The sequence below is a fragment of the Hipposideros armiger genome, unplaced genomic scaffold, assembly GCF_001890085.2.
Source record: "Hipposideros armiger isolate ML-2016 unplaced genomic scaffold, ASM189008v1 scaffold_174, whole genome shotgun sequence".
NCBI lineage: Eukaryota > Metazoa > Chordata > Mammalia > Chiroptera > Hipposideridae > Hipposideros > Hipposideros armiger.
In genome coordinates, this window is record NW_017731524.1 from 1900586 (window position 1) to 1918614 (window position 18029).

At 37.7% G+C, this 18029-nt stretch overlaps 1 protein-coding gene across 6 annotated transcripts in view; it reads left to right on the forward strand.

The window, feature by feature from the left end:
* The window catches only part of PIBF1 (progesterone immunomodulatory binding factor 1), a 203085-nt gene that overhangs the window by 49682 nt on the left and 135374 nt on the right, over positions 1 to 18029 (forward strand). For all 6 annotated transcript variants that reach the window (XR_002125127.1, XR_002125130.1, XR_002125128.1 and 3 more), the window contains exon 10: positions 6773 to 6871. Coding sequence is in view for 2 of the 6 variants with exons in the window: in XM_019652149.1 (XP_019507694.1) it covers positions 6773 to 6871 (99 nt within the window). In the remaining 4 variants the exon portion in view is untranslated. The remainder of the gene's footprint in view (positions 1 to 6772; positions 6872 to 18029) is intronic.

Consider the following 18029-nt stretch of genomic DNA (forward strand, 5'->3'; position numbering starts at 1 on the left):
CGGTAGCCCATGGCAACCCACTGCAGCAGGGGCTCAGCCTATGCTGTTGCCGGCGACTCACGGCAGCCCAGCTCCAGGATGAGCTGTTGTTCAGCATCTTAGCTGTAGAGGGCAGTGTCACAGGCCCTCATATGTGGGATCCGAACCGGGGCCCTCTGGTGTCCCAAGCCAGCTCTTAATGCACCACTCGGCCGGCCCTCTTACTACTTTTCAAGTGTAAATTTAGAAGTCATCTCTGCACATATACACTAGATTGCACATAAAATACATCGATTTTATTGTAATATTAAAAACCTTTTCATAAGGGCCGGCCGAGTGGCTCAGTTGGTTAAGAGCTCGCTCAAGAGTTTGAGCTCTGAGCAACAGCGGTTCGAGTCCAGCCCGAGCTGAGCAGCCGCTGAGCTGCCAACAGGTAGCAGGATGGCTCAGCTAAAGAAAAAACAAAACAAACCTTTTCGTGGAGAAATAATTAAGAACTTAACACTTTAAGTGTCTTGTTTGAATGTTATAATTTAAGTGATGATATTTCCCGGTTGTTTGTCCATGAAGGTTCTGGTTTGTGCCTCTTTCTCTGGCATGATTATTAAGAGCACCCTCTTTCACTGTAAAAAAAGTGCCTCAAGTTGAAAAATACATTATTTGGACACTAGTTATAATACTAGCATACTCACTTTTCTTTTGCATTTTACGTGTTGATTAGATTTCTGTTTTCTGCCATCTTTCCTTTCAGTCCACCTCCCACACGCAAATATAGGATGGATGGGAAAGATAAGTATGTGTATATGGGGAAATGGAGTTTGTAGGAAACAACATAAAAGAATCATGAAAAACAGTATTGGAATCAAATGCCAGCTATCTAAAAGCATTTCTAAGGATGAAATGTTTGAATTTTTGTAATTTTAAAATACTTCTTATGATGTTATCGAGATGGCCTGTTCCCAACATCTTTCTGTTATTTGATTATATATGTGTGTGTGTGTGTGTGTGTATATATATATATATATATATATATATATAATGTGTTTCATTATATATATATTCATTATATATATATTTCATTATATATTTGATTACATATATAGATTATATATAGATATAGTAATTATATGTATAATTACATTTTATTATACGTATTATATATATTCAGTTTGGACTTTTAAAACTAGCTTCTTTAGCTTGTACATGCTGCAGTGTATATGAATTTTTCAAGTTCATCTTTTGAAGAACATTGAATTCTTACTATTTAATTGTATTTTGTTACATTCTGTAATGCATGTAACATTTAAAATGGATAATTTATTAGTTATATGGCAGTTATGGTTTTATCTGTGGCTGGAAAACAGTACACCTGGTGTTTTATCAAACCAGTCTGAGTTTGAAATAGCATGGTCCATAAAAACAAGTGTATATTATATTCACAATTCTATTAAGGGTTATTTTTTATTTAACATCTATTTTTGCTCTGCGATCATCATAGCATATAAATCTCATAATGACAGAATTTCCCAATGAGAAAACTTCTGTGAAACAAAAGAAGTCTTAGGAGAGGCAGCATAGTATGTTGAAGAGCATGATTCTAGAGCCAGATAGTTTGGGTTCACATTTGGGCTCCGTCGCTTACTTGCTATGTGACGTTAGGCAAATTCTGAGCTTCTCTCTTTCAGTCTTCTCCTTGGTAAAATGCAGGTAATGATACAACCTACACTTTGTGGGGTAGTGAAGATTAAGTTAGTATATGCTATTTTAACATTTAATCTTATTATAAATAATAGAAGAGTTATTATATGTAAAGCACCGGAATAGTTCCTAACACGTGGTAAGCACTCTGTTTGCTATTATTATTGTCAGTGGAAGAATAGTTCAGTTTCCCTCTCTCAGACTTAATTTGAAACATTAAAAGTCAATTGATAGGGCCGGCCAAGTGGCGCGTTGGTTAGGAGTTGGCTTGGGACGCCAGCTATGGGCAGCAGGGCCCTGGTTCAGATCCCACATTATGGCCAGTGACGCTGCACCCTCTTCAGCTAAGATGGTGAACAACAGCTCAACCTAGAGCTGGGTTGCCATGAGTCACCGGTGATGGCATAGGTTGCAGTGGGGCTGGCTGGCAGCTGGCGTGAGCTTTTGTGAGCTGCCATGAGCAGCTATCCAATGGCTGGCGAGTGACTGCCTCACCTGGGAAAAGCACAATCATAATACCAACACGGGCCAGTGAAGCGACGTCCTCCACAACTAGACTGAAGAATAAAAGGACAGCAACTTGTCTGTTTCCCTTCCCCAATTCCCCAGCACTGTTCCCCTCCCCCAATTCCCCAATAAAATCTTAAAAAAAAAAAGTCAATTGATAATATTAAAGAAAGTATGCTGCTGCTTACTGAAGTATGCAGGTTGTGGGTGGTGCCATGGAAGGTGTGGTACTTGATAAGGAAGATGGCTTTATACAGAATCTTACCAGCAAACACCTATGAGAGGACCTCTTGGTAGAGGCCTGGGCTTTTGGTACTTTCTCCCATTCATTTCAGTTTTCTCTTTTGAAATTGCCTTTACTTCTTTGTCCCCCTAGGTCCAACTTTCATGTCTTTTCTTCATTCACTCACCCCTCTTCCTTTAATTAAAAATAGTCAGCACAAATAACAAGTGTTGGCAAGGATGTGGAGAAAAGGGAACCCTCGTGCAGTACTGGTAGGATTGCAGATTGGTGCAGCCAGTATGAAAACCGTATGGAGGTTCCACAAAAAATTAAAAATAGATCTACCTTATGACCCAGCAATTCCCCTCCTGGGTATTTATCCAAAGAAATCCAAAACACTAATTCGAAAAGATACCTGCACCCCTATGTTTACTACAGCGCTATTCTCCATCAGCCAGGATATGGAAACAATTTAAATGCCCATCAACAGACAATTGTATAAATTGTGGTACATCTATACAATGGAGTGTTACTCTGTCATAAAAAAGAATGAAATCTTAAGTCTTACCATTTGCAACGACATGGATGGACTTAGAGGGTATAATGCTAAGTGAAATAAGTCAGACTGAAGAAGACAAATACCGTGTGATCTCACTTATATGTGGAATCTAAAGAACAGAATAAATGAACAGAATGGAACAGAAATAGACTCATAGATACAGAGAATAACTGATGGTTGCTAGATGGGAGGGGGGTTGGGGGGCTGGATGAGAAAGGTGAAGGGATTAGAAAGTACAAATTGGGGGCCGGCTGAGTGGCTCAGTTGCTTAAGAGCTCGCTCAAGAGTTTGAGCTCTGAGCAACAGCGGTTCAATTCCCAGCCCGAGCTGAGCTGCCACTGAGCTGCCAATAGGTAGCAGAATGGCTCAGCTAAAAAAAAAAAAGGAAAAGAAAAAGAACAGAAAGTACAAATTGGTAGTTACAAAATAGTCATGGGTATGTGAAGCACAGTGTGAGGAATATAATCAATAATATTGTCAAAACTATAATGTCAGGTGGGTACTAGACTTACCGGGTGGATCACTTCATAAATTATATAAATGCCTAACCACTACTCTGTACTCCTGAAACTAATATAATATTGATGTCAACTATAATTTAAAAATATCTATAGTCACGGGATATAAATACAGCATAGAGAATATAGTCAATGATATTGTAATAGCTATGTGCGATGTCAGACGGGTAGTACCCTGTAATTATACCTTCTCTCAACCTAGTGTTAGTTTAGTCTGAATTCCCTTGCAACTTGTTTTTATTTCAAATGCCTGTTAGTGCAGGAAAGAAAATATTGTTAGCGACTGAAGCTTCTCCATCTACCAACTAAGCATTCATGATTAATCAGTATTGTAAATATGATCTTGGAATTTTGCTACTGAAATACTTATAGAAGGGGTGGCCAGTTGGCTCAGTTGGTTGGAGCACAGGCTCCTAACACCGAGGTTGCCAGTTCAATCCCCACATGGGCCACTGAGTTGCGCCCTCCACAACTAGATTGAAACAACTACTTCACTAGGCAGGAACTGATGGGTTCTGGAAAAACACACTGTTCCCCAATTTAAAAAAAAAATTTTTTTAAAGAAAAAATAATAACAGAATAATGAGGCTATATTCGAGAAATGAAAACTGCAACCAATTTGTGATGATTTACTAACTAAAACATATAGATCATTTAGGGATGAAGAATACATAAATGTTTAATATACTTTGAGAATTTTATTCTATCTATAAAAGTAAATTTTCATTTTTCAGTTAGTTCAGTAATAGAATATTTTTTTAAGGTCATTGCAATCAGGATACCAGAAAATGACATACCATTTATGATATTTTATGATATGTACTTCCACTTCGATAATAGTATACAGAAGTTATTTTCTTTTTAATAAGAGTTATCTGTACTCTAGTTCCTTTGAAATTATCTTATTTCTGGCTCATAAACTATTTCACTGATGAATCGCTATTGGTTGACATGTTTTCAATTTTAAGCTTGTTACATCTTTTGCACCATGCAAAAGATGGCGTTGAGTACTGACACAGCAAGTATGGCCACTAAGCTTTTCTATCTAATAGTTACTAGGTAGATTTATTCAAACTGTGTGGATTTTCATGACTTCCTGCTGGCATTCTCCATGAATAATAAAAACCAAATTCTAACATCCAGTTTTTTTTATTTTTTTTTAAGATTTTATTGGGGTCTTGGGGGGAGGGGAACAGCATTGGGGAATTAGGGAAGGGGAACACACAAGTTGCTGTCCTTTTGTTCTTCAGTCTAGTTGTGGAGGACATAGCTTAACTGGCCCATGTTGGTGTTATCATTGCACTCTTCCCGGCTGAGGCAGTCACTCACTGGCCGTTGGACAACTGCTCACGGTGGCTCACAGCAGCTCACGAAAGTGCATGCCAGCTGCCGGCCAGCTACACTGCAGCCTACACAGTCACCGGCGACTCACAGCAGCCCAGCTTCAGGTCAAGCTGTTGTTCACCATCTTAGCTGTAGAGGGCGCTTCGTCACTGGCCCTCATGTGGGATCCAAACCTGGGCCCTGCTGCTCAGAGCTGATGTCCCAAGCCAATTCCTAACCAATGTGCTACTTGGCCAGCCCCCAATCCAGTTCTTTATGGGAGATAGGGTGATATGATGTAAAAAAACACTCTTTGAAGTAAAACATAGTTGGGTTCAAAGTATGGCCTTAACTGTTAGGCCACGTGACTTGGGGCCAGGTACTTAAGCTCTCTAAACTTCAGTTTACTCAGCTATAAAATAGGTTAGAAAATACAACACGAGGGATTTGTAGGGATTAAGTGAGCAAAATCATTTATGTGACACTCTATTTATGTTATACTCTGAAACAGAATAGGATTTTTGAAAAAATTGGCTCTGACAGAAGCTTACTATTGGTATTTTTCTTGATCCAAACTTCCACTTTGATTAAAAAACAAGCAAGGGGCCGGCCGAGTGGTGCGATGGTTAAGAACTGGCTTGGGACGCCAGAGGGCCCCGGTTCAGATCCCACACATGAGGGCCAGTGACACTGCCCTCTACAGCTAAGATGCTGAACAACAGCTCAGCCTGGAGCTGGGCCGCCCTGAGTTGCCTGTGACTGCCTAGGCTGCAGCCCCTGCAGTGAGTTGCCATGGGCTACCGTGTGTAGCCAGCAGCCAGCGTGAGCGGCCAGCAGCCACTGTGAGCGGCCGTCCAGAAGCCGGCGACTGATGTGCCTCCCCTGGGAAGAGCGCAATGATGGTGCCAACTTGGGTCAGTGAAGCAACGTCCTCCACAACTAGACTGAAGAACAAAAGGACATCAACTTGTCTGTTCCCCTTCCCCCAATTCCCCAGCGCTGTTCCCATCCCCCAATTCCCCAATAAAAATCTTCAAAAAAAAAGCAAGATTTGATCTTTGAAGGCTCTGTCTGGCTGTTTCATCTCCTAATTACTCACTGTTGTTACCGTCCACCTTTTGGACATTCCCCTTAACTGTCACTAAATGTATCTTTCTGTCAATTTTAATTCCTGCTATCAGCACTGTAAATGAGTGCTTTAGCTAATACTCTAGCCTCATCCTTTGTGAGCCCTACATGAACATTGACCTTCATCTCAGCTGTATTTCGTTAAGTTACTCCAGTGGTCACACCCTAGATCTTATTATCAGCTAAAATTCTATCACTGAAAGTACTATTCTACCTCAGATCACCATTCTCCGACAGCAATCTCTAGTCTTTCATCTTGGTTGTCCACCAACTTCCACTTAATGTGTCTGTCGTCATCGCATCAGGACTTCCTGCACTTTGTCCCTCTGCTTTCTCCTAATCAGTCAGTCCTTCTGTGCTCCCTTCCCTTCATCTGCAAGTGAGATCCCAAGGTCTGTCACTTCAGTTGTTTTCTCACTCATGTTCCAGACTTCATTTCCATTTTGATACTTGTGATCTCTATATTTTATCTTCCACGTCAAGTATTTTATAGAACATTTATTAACATCCCAAAACCTAAGTTGTGGTGTGGGTAATATGTGAGTGATTATACCTAACTCATTTGATTATGTTATTAAACAAGTTATTGTTTAGCCTACCTTAAACCCACATGGAGAAAGGTAACATGACATTGGGAGATGGACCATGTTTGCACCTACGCTGCTGCGTGCTGCTAACAAACTCCCCAAGCCAGGCAAATTCATTCACAGTTTGGACTGCCATCTTCTAGGGAACCTTGAATAACAGATAGTCCAATTCCAGGCAAGCTCATTTATGAATCTTTAAAAGATGGATACGTATGTATTTGGAATAATCTAATGTATGTTTAAATATTAGAAATCTCCGAGAAGCAAGGGATAATGCTGTGGCTGAAAGGGAACGCGCAGTGATGGCTGAAAAGGATGCTGTTGAAAAACATAATCAGCTCTTAGACAGGTAAGTGTCTAGAAAATAGAAATGTTAAAACTCTTCAATTTTATTCTTGTTACTTTTTCCTTCAGAAAATATAGTTTCAATAAAATATAATTTTCATTTCAATTGCAGTATAATATACATGCATTATTTTTGTAATGTGTAATTATTTCATACACTGAAACATGATACAGAGCAATTAATCATCCTAGAGCGTTTCCTAATACCGTGTTTGTCAATCTGACTCACTACTCAGGAGGCAAACACTGTCTGATTTCTGTCACCATAGTTGAGTTTTGCTCTTCTTGGACTGAAAATGAATTGAATCGTACAGTATGTACATGTACTCTTTCATGTCTATCTTCTTTGAGTCAACATTATATGTTTCATCTATTTTGTTTTTGTATCAGTTGATTATTTACTATTGCTGAGTAAGAACAACTACAGTTTGTTAATTTATTCACCTGTTGATGGACATTTAATTTTTTTCCGGTTTGGAGGTCTCATGAATAAAATTGTTATGAACATTTTTTTATACTTCTCTGTGAGAATATGTTTTTATTTCTCTTGGATAAATACTTAGGAATGGAATTGCTAATCATAGAGTAGATGAATGTTTTACTTTAAAAAAAACCTGCCAAACTTAATTCCAAAGTGGTTGTACCATTGTACACACCCCAGTTCATTTTTTAAAAATCTATATGTTCTGATTCATGTGTGTTGGAGGGAGGGGAAGAGAGAGAATGACAATAGAAAAGGATATTTTATAGCCTAGTTAAAAGGAAAACCACTGATGAATAGTAAGTTAAATATCATTACCTCATTGAACGCTGAATTTTCAGTGGTTCGACTACATGCAGACTAAACAATGGTTACCCTTTTTTTAACTTTTTATTTTGAAATAATTTCAGAGAGAACAGTTGTTGTGGTGATATAGAGTTTCCATGTACCTTTCACATACTGATAAACTTTGAAAATAAGTCCAGTGGGTCTTTTAATTGTTAAATGAACACTTGCACATTAATTTGTGATTTAAGCAATATATGAAACTAAAAACAAAGACAATTCTTCATATAATTAACCTACTGTTGATCCTTTAGAATGTCAAAATCTTTTAGAATGGCTCAAATTATTATACTTCTCAATACACATCAACTTTATAAACTTGACCCATGGAGGAATTTTACTGAATGTAATATTGAAGAAATCTTTCCTGTAATGTGAAAGTATGTCTAATTTCAAAGATCTTAATATAAAATAAATTTATAGATCAACTGTTTTTATTGCAGTGCTGTTACAACCTATCTTTAAATTATCTTTTATGAGTATTTATAACCCTTCTATTTATAAATCTATATGATTTCCCCTAAAGATTTACTTGGCTTTTTGTTGATGTTTTTTCAACATGATATATTTAGTAATTACTAAATAATATTTATGAACAAATTAACAAGCTTTGAAAGAAAGCATAAGATTTTAGCTAGAAAAACAGGCAGAATTTCATAACTTGCTAGCTTTGGTTTGTTTTTGTGAATTTGAAGAGAAGAGAATAGTAAATCTAACCTTAAAATTGGCTTCTTTATACTAAGCTCTATAACCTTCTAAACTCTTGACACCTAAAATTCTTCTTATCTACTTGTCCAGAGACTGGTATTTATCCTAAAGGCCATGGGATACGTTAGTATTTAAAAGTATTTTATGAATTACTGAGAATTCAATCATTTAATGTTTCTAAAGCACATAGAACAGTGTCTTGCACATAAGTAGTACTATATCAGTGTTTACTAGGACCGTACAAATGTTTGCTATGACTATAAAATAATTTGCTCAATTATTTTTATTAAGCTTTACTAACTAATTTTTGCTATTCAAAAATTGATATTGTGGGCCGGCCAAGTGGTGAGTTGGTTGAGAACTGGCTTGGGATGCCAGAGGGCCCCGGTTCGGATCCCACATATGAGGGCCAGTGACACTGCCCTCTGCAGCTAAGACGCTGAACAACAGCTCAACCTGGAGCTGAGCTGCCATGGGTTGCTGGCTACGGCGAAGGCTGCAGCCCCTGCTGTAGTGGGTTGCCATAGGCTACCGTGTGTAGCCAGCAGCCATTGTGAGTGGTCAGCAGCTGCGGTGAGCGGCCGTCTAGAGGCCGGCGACTGATCTGCCTCACCAGGGAAGAGCGCAATGATGGTGCCACCTTGGGCCAGTGAGGTGACGTCCTCCACAACTAGACTGAGGAGCAAAACATCAGCAACTTGTCTGTTCCCCTTCCCCCGATTCCCCAATAAAATCTTAAAAAAAAAAATTTGATATTGCTCCAAATCATTTCCACTAGAATATCGAATAAACTGGAACAGCTCATTTTTAAACTGTCGGGTGAGTAGAACTTTAATCTTAATCCCTTGAAGTGATAGTAAAACCTGGCTTATTCAGAGCCTGATTTTCAGTCAACCCTAAATACTTGTGATAGTTTTAAAATCAAGACAAATAAGGAGAAAAAGAACGTGTTTCCAGACACACTAAAAGTAACCTGTGAGCAACAAATAGAGTTAATGCTCGCACCTTTAAAGGAAATTACAGGACTAAGCATTTATTGAACGAATGAATGAGAATAATATCTGGGAATCTAAAACTCAAGTGCGGGTTTTAACAAATTGCTTAAAACAGCTAAAGGTACTTACCTATTTTTTTAGCTTTAATATAGACAAATAAAGGAAAATCCTCCTGCTTAAGGCTATAATGTTGCTAGATGACCTCAAAAAAGTAGATTCTAGATAGCCCCACAATATAATTCTTCTTTAATTTATAAATTCAATACAATTCACGTAAAAAATTTAACAGACTTTTTATTGAAACTTGAACAACTGAGTCTAAAATTCTTTTGCAGAATTGCTGTGGCTATTCTTGTACCTGTTCTTGTACCTTTACTCTTCCATATGAATTTTTATAGTTACATTTTTCACATTATACCTTTCATCCATCCAAAGTTCATTTTGGGGAATGATGGGGAATATATGAGCATAATTCAAGGTTAGGTAAATGGATTAGTAACTGTTGAAGGGCTTTACCCAAATGTTTTTAGAGAATCATTAATAATGAAGAGGTAGGTTTATAATGGCCATTAGTAATGCTTTGTAGTATTATATTACTACATTTACTACTGTATTTCTCCACTTCTGTCAGTGATTTGGGTAAAAATGAAAACAGCTTACATTACAAATTTTATGTAAGAAAAGAATAACACAGAAATTGAATTGCAGACTGAAGATCCAAATAGATATTTTCAGGCAGAATTAATGAGCTGAATGAAATTTAATGAATAAATATAAGATCATACACTTGAGTCCAGAAAACCTGTGTTGTTAGTATAATTAAATTAAAATTAAATTCAAATATGAAAATAAGTGCTTAGAATTGAAATGTGAAAAGAACTTGGGAGATTTCAGTATGGAGATATTATCCTACAGTAATGGAAGTTATATCTAGAATGTGGTCAGTGATTACCTTACCGATAGAATCATACTGGGATCTGTGCACCCAGGCCTTAAACCAGAGGTCTTAAAAGGAAAATGACCTAAACTGGAACGATTCAAAATGGTCCTAATAGTGCTAGATTATAACTGTCTACAAATATTTGAAGGGTTCTTATGTGAACGAGCTGGTTTCTCACTTGGTAAGACTTAAAGTAGTAGAATTGGGATCACTGGGTAAATACTACAAGAAAGAGGAAAGATAAACTTTCTAATGGAGCCTTTCAAAATGCCTTGGCATGTAGTATATTCTCCATCATTGGAAGTGTTCAGGCCACGCATTCTGAGGATTGACACATCTGTGGGCAGCGCGGTGAGGTTGACGTCCCTGTTGATCCTGACATTATCTGTGCAACAGCTCACAAGAGTTCATACGCTAGCTAAGGTACCATGCAAAAGGAATGGTGAACCCAAGCTATTTATAAGAGTATTATTTTTTAAAACTCTGCAGTTCACGTCTCTGTTTTTTCAAAATTAATACGTACTGCTTAGGACCATTTGAAAAGGACACTATATACTTTTTGTTTTTGAAAGATTTTATTGGGGAATTGGGGGAGGGGGACAGACAAGTTGCTGGCCTTTGGTTCTTCAGTCTAGTTGTGGAGGACGTCATTTCACTGGCCTATGTTGGTCTTGTGATCATTGCCCTCTTCCTGCTGAGGTAAGTCAGTCGCCAGCCATTGGAGGCCACTCACGGCAGCCCACTGCAGCCTACACTGTTGATGGCCACTCATAGTAGCCCAGCTCCAGGTGGAGCTGTTGTTCACCATCTTAGCTGTAGAGGGCGCAGCATCACTGGCCCATGTGGGATCCAAACTGGCAGCCCTGCTGCTCAAAGCTCACGCTCCCAAGCCAACTCTTAAATAACAAGCTACTCGGCCGGCCCAATACTTTTTAATATCCACTGAAATAATTTTGAGTATAAGTTGTCTAGCAGTATGTGAAGTCACATATTTTAGGACTATCACGTGTACTTTTGAATATAGGATTTTGTACTCATTTTTAATTGTAGAGAACAACAGTAAGGTGAGTAGATAAGTGATTTTTATGTCATACTGGACTAGTTTAAACCTTTAATAGAAGCCAGTTGTCCTCAATTTCCATTCAGTGCTTTATCCCTAAGAGTAGAACAGTTTTAACATGACTTTATTTTTCCTTTTCTCATAGTCTTATTTGTCTTTTAATCTGCTACTGGTTTCAGCAGGCAAGTCAGCATTTATATCATGTGCAAATTAAACTTAATGGAATAAAGGATGTTGAGAATTGAAATAAAAGCTATAGTATGGTACTCAAACTTGGTTTTATTTCACTCCATGATAACTTTATTCATATTTTTCCTAGATTTTATGGTTACATAAAGTAATTCACATCATAATTGTTATTCCTAATTCAGAAAATCATAATTCTCAATCCTATATTAAGTTATTCTTTTGTCATACTTCTTTGTGAAAGAAAGAATATACAATAAATTTGTACTTTTTAGATGAAATTTTTAATATCTGATTTTTTTGTTTGATAATTTGCAAAATAACTCTCAATGGGCCACTGTAATGATTTTCTAGAGTTTATAAAATTAACTTTTCTTTGTTACTTAATTTATCTTATTCTTTATGATCTATTTTTCCATAGGTTTGCTTTGTTTGTGTTGAATAGTCTAGATCCATGTTGGGCTAAAATTTTCTCTTGGCTTTTTAGCTGCTGCTGCTCCATCTGACATATATTTGTTCACTTTTATAGAATTGTATCTCAAACTGTACTCATTACTTCCTAAATTACCACAAGTGATTCTACTCCTTTCCTCAGTAAAGACTTTGGAATTAGTAGTGCAGTGTATATGAAAGCATTAAGTAATTTATTGCTGAGATGAAAAATAGCTGATTTTTTTCAATATAGACATCAAACAGGCTCTAGAAGGAACTGATAAACTCCCATATTCAGGTCACAGTGTACAGATTTTATTTTATGCCACCTCTCATCTATCTTCCTTTTTCTTTATTAGGTGTTGTTCTGATCTGAAATTCCTTGTCCCACCAGAAACAGTGGCCCAGGGAGTCCTTTAACCATTCGTGGATAATTTATTGCTTATAATTGGGCATATATAGTACTGATTCTAAAGTTATATAGCTATTCTCCACCTCAAAATAACATGAATGTTTTTTGTGTAGTAAGTCAAAATACAGAGAGAGAGAGAGAGAGAGAGAGAGAGAGAGAGAGAGAGAGAGCACAATTGGATATTGTTTCCTGTTCTTTTAAAAGAAGTACTGGGGGGGCGTCTGTGGTCAGAAAGCACATTTACTCTGTATCTGGAGAGTTAATGATGATGCCAATGTTGTTAACCTTAAATTCTGCAGGAGGGAATATCTTTGTACAGAAATGCGCTAGAATATTCAGCATGTGTTGTGCATGTTTTGTTGTGTAAATAGAACAATTGGCGTAGAGAAAGGCTTTTTCCACAACTACTGACATAAACCTCTTTCCTCAGTCCTGAGTAACTTGAATGGCTGTCACTCTCTGGATCAGTTCACTTTTTACCTTATAAAATCAAGGCTGTGTTCCAGCATTCTGTCTTGGTCCATATTCTTTTTTAACTTCTTATTTCAAATAATTTCATATGTGCACAAGAGCTACAAGAATGATAACAAAGAAGTTCTGTATATCTTTTACTCAGACTCAACCCTTTTTAACATTTTGCTACATTTGTTTTATTCTTATTCTCTCTCCCTCGCTCTCTCCCTTAACACACACACACACAGTTTTTTTCTGAATAGTTGAGTGAATGTACCATACATTTTTACCTCTTAACAGGTCATTTCCTAGGAATAAGAATATTCTCTTACATAACCACAGTACATTTTCAAATAAAGGACAACACTGATAGCAGTACTTTTACCCATTTTTGTCATTTGTCCCAATAATGTCCTTTTATAATAATTTTTCTTCTAGCACAAGATCCAGACCAGAATCACACATTATTTTTAGTTATCATGCCTTTTCAGTCTCCTTCAATATGGAACAGTTCTTCAATTTTTCTTTTCTATTTTGTTTTCATGACATTTGTGTGTGTGCGTGTTTGTGTGTGTGTGTGTGTGTGTGTGTGTGTGTGTGTGTGTATCTTCCTCCTAGGCACTTACCTTCTACTCATCTTCAACTGTTACTTTAGAAAATGACCAACCATGTTCCTAAACTCCTTAGGTCTTAGAAATTGAGGTTTCCAGCTACTCGATTGTTATTTTTATCTGGATGTCCTTCTGGAACTTTAAACTCAGTTTTTATGAAACAAGCTTTGTTTCCTCCCACCTTCACCCCTACCAAAACAAAAAGCTGCTTCAGCTGCCTTCATGTCTATAATTCATACCATTATTTTTAAGCTATTTCTGTTTGAATCTTCAGAGTAACAGTCCTTTCCCATTGCTCCTGTGTCTAATCACCTGTCAATTTTCTGCATTCTGCCCCAGTAGTATTTCTAAAACACCCTTCACTCCTGTTGCCATCATCCTGGATCAGCTTCTCATTACTTCCGGATGGGTGTCGTGTTGTAATTGTGTACAATGCCTCTTAATTGGTCGCTCTGTCTCTCCCCACTCAGTTAATCCTCTTGCCCAGACCTGTTCTTCCTCCTGTGGTTTTGCATTCTGACTAACATCACCACTTGCCCAGGCACTTGAACAAGAACGTTGGTAATTTACAACTGCCTTTTCCTCCTCACCCCCTTCCCATTTATTCAACCAACAAACGATTGGTAACCTGCCGTGTGCCAGTCGCTGTGATACACATTAATAAATACACTGGAAAGTGCCCCTGCTGAGAGTCATTGAGGGAGACAGAAAATATATAAACACACAAACAGTCGGATATATAATTATATTATAATTATATGTTTTCGTGATTGCTATAAACTAGGTTGTGTAAGGAAGAATAATGGCTTGGGCAAGATGTACCGTGATAGTCAAGAAAGGCCTCTCTGGCACTAAAGCTATAAGCCATGACACGTTGATCCTAATTTCTAAACATATCTCGTTATTTCCCCCCTTTTAATCCCAGGTGCACTGCTTCAGTCAAGCCTTTATTTTCTCTTGCCTGTACTATATACCAGAGCCTCTGAACTTTCTCTGTCTTCTGTTTAGTCCTCTCTCTTTTCATCACTCATTCCTTCAAAGTAATTGTTCAGAAACTGAGAGCTCTGATCATGTCATTCAACAGAGTGGTGTTTAGACTGCACAGCGTAGCGTTTAAAGCCGTTCACAGACTCTTAGCCTGGCTTTCACACTGAGACCTTTCCCTTGACGCTGACCCTGCACTGCAGACAGAATGACCACTCGCAGGCTTCTTAAGTGTGTGGTGGCTTCTCTCTCGCCCCTCAGCCGTGCTCTTCGTGAGGAACGGCCTTTTGCCTCCCCTGCTCATGCATGTATCACGCCATTTACCTGCTAGGTAGATGTCCGTTCATTTGATAAGACTGAACTCAATGATTACAACTTCTTGAAACCTTACTGTCCCTTCAGAAATACTGAAGGCTCTGTTTTCTAGCCCTATATTATAATTATGTGCTTATTTACAGGTCTGTCTCTATCTCTCTCTCTCTCACTTGGTTTTTGAGGTCAGAGACTTTCTCCTTCCCACCTTGCTTCTCTAGTAAGGCCTCTACTCAGTGTCTTTGCTGTAAGTAATTCTCAATAAGTATCAATTTCAGTTGATTAAAGTTTTCCATATTAATTTTGACTTTATAATTTTCCATCCTGAAGGCAGTTTCAATGTTGAAGAGAGTGCTCAGGACTCTTCCTCGTTTCACTACATCAGTGGCTCCCAAATCTAGATGAGTTTCAGTCATCTGGAGAGTTTGTTTGTTTAAGACATATTCCTTTGCCTTCCTCTACTCCTAGTAAATAAGGATCTGTATAGAGGGAGCCCAGGAATCTGTACTTCCTACAAAGCTCCCCAAGTGATCCTGATGTATTTTTCCTCAAATATGCATTTGGGAACACTGTAACAGCCTTTGAAGACGCTTTGTAAGCAATAAGTACTAAGGGAATACTAGTTGTTACCGTCTATCACGCTGCCCTCCTAGGTGCCTTGCCAGTAACCTCACAGGAGATGTAAGCCTCTTTTCTAAGCCTTAGTACCCTGAGGTTTAAAAGAACTTGAAGTGTTGGTTGTTTTGTTTATTGTTATCAGACCAAGTTCCAGAAGTCTGGAAATAAACAAATGTCTTTAATCTCTGAAAGGTTGAAAAGGAAAGATTCCAGAAACTATACACGAGTGAACTTGAATGTAGCCCAACTAAACATTCTAATAGAGATTATGAAACAGATAGTGAGTATTTAGAAAAGGAAATAGTGAAAACCAGACCACCATTAGTTCACTATTAAGTCTTGACAAACTACTTTTACTTATCTTTTGGGGGGTATTTACTAGAAACTCTAGAGGAGAATGTTGGTGACACAGGTATTCCAATTACAGGAAAGTGGTTTATCAGGATTAAAAATATCTTTATAGGGCGAGCTGAGTGGCTCAGTTGGTTAAGAGCTCGCTCAAGAGTGTGAGCTCTAAGCAACAGCAGTTCAAGTCCCGGCCCGAGCTGAGCTGCCGCTGAGTTGCCAACAGGTGGCAGGATGGCTCAGCTTAAAACAAAAAAAACAAAGAAACAAAATCTTTATAGACACATGTATAAATGTGAAACTAATAACTGTAATTAAGTGATATATTGAAAACAGTTTAAATATCAGTTTCAAAGAATGTTAGTTAGTAGACCAACCTAGACAGACATTAATGATTAAATGTTCTCAGGCTTTTACTTAATTTTAACCAGTCATTGGTTAAATCAGATTGGTTCAACGTAAATAAGTCAGTGAGCCCAGTGGGTAATTCTTTTGAAAGTTCATACTTGAAACACACTTTTATTCAGTTAATCACTTAAATAAATTCAGCACCTTGTACCTGTCACATACCCCATTTTGATACCTCTCCTGCCACTCCCAGCCATTAACAGGAGTAACTGTAAGTTAGCTGGTTTCAAATAAAATCAGAGGCTAGGAAACCAACCTATGGTTTAAAGAGGAATTTGTCTTTGAAGTGAACTCTGAAATGTTAAGTTGATGGTGGACTTCTAAAGTAGTAGATTTTTTAAAAGCATTTTTGTGGCATTCTCTGTGTGCATATTATATAAATAAAATTAGAGAAGAAACTCCCATCTCCATTGGAAACTAAGGAAGACCTTAGTATGGTATCATCAATTTCAAAGACTATTGGTTAGATACAGTGTAACCAGTACCAAAATGTAAGAACGTGTGGCGGACCCACTCTCTAATTCAGCTGATAGAGTGCAGCGGGGTAGGTAGTATGTAGAGGAAATTCTTAAGTGCGCCACCAGAACCCCGTCCCCTAGAGTAGCACTCTCCATCAGAACTTCTGCCCCATCCAGTATAAAAGCCACCAGCCACATTGGGCACTTGAAATTTAGCTAGTATATCTGAGAAACTGAACTTTTTAAATTTTATTTTAATTGAATAGCTGGTTGTGGCTAGAGGCTGCTTTATTAGACAACTTAGTCCTAAGTGAAGGAGCAAAGGCTGGAAATTTCAAACTCCTCCTCCATCATATATCTGCAGGCATGCCAGGCTAGAGAGAGCCTTTTTAGCCATGCTAATCTCATTTTTCTTTCATGTGATTTAGATTCTCAACCAGGGGTGACAGGGTATTTGAAAAAAACAAACTAGGTAGCTGCAAACAGATAAATGGGCAGAGAAAAATACTTGCTATTTCATGAGATGAATGGAGGTTATTTAAAACCTGAGGGATTATGATGAAATTTTTAGTCTAAGCTGATTTTTTACCCATATGACTAACTCTCCCAAAAAGAGGAAAATAAATACAAAATATGAGAGGCAGCAACACCTATATACTTTCATTCCCATAAACTAGACCCTGGGTATAAAAATTTAGAGAAAACACAAAGATAAGTTTCCAGAGTACCTTCTTAAAATCCCAGCTTTCCTCCCTTAAGCAAAGAAATTGCTGAGTCCTAGTCCTCCAATTCATTGCATAATGGGATTATCCAAATAATATCTTGTTAAACAGGAAGGGGCGAAATACAGGCCTGGCTAGAACTGCCTTCATTTAAAGATTAATAAGTGATTAGGGGTCAGAAAAGACAAGTATGGGACATATGTAAACTTTTTTTTTTAATGGTGGAGGACAGCAGAGTAATATAACAGCTGCAAAAGATAAAGACAACATTTTGAAAAGTTTATTTTAGGAATCTAAAAAGATTTTAGATTATAACTTATTCACAATTAAAACTTGAGCAAATCACAGACTCTGAAGCCAAAAGTATAGCAATAGAATAAAATGGAAAGAAACTGGCAAAGTTAAGGAAAGAAATTGTCTAGATAAATGATGTTCAAAACTTAAAAAGGAATTGAGGGTGGGGGGGAGTCCAGAAAACGGAATTGGTCAGTTGAAGGGAGGTTAAAAAGCAGAACCAAACAAACAAAAAGACAAAGTGGTGGAAACGATTAGAGAAAAGGTATCAGACATGGAAAACATTCAGAAAATTAGTGTGCCAAGGGAAGAAAACAAAATGGAAGGGGAAAATGTTTAGAGATAAAAATAGAAGAAAATTCTTTCTGAAATAAGGAATCTGCAGTTTAGCAGAACTC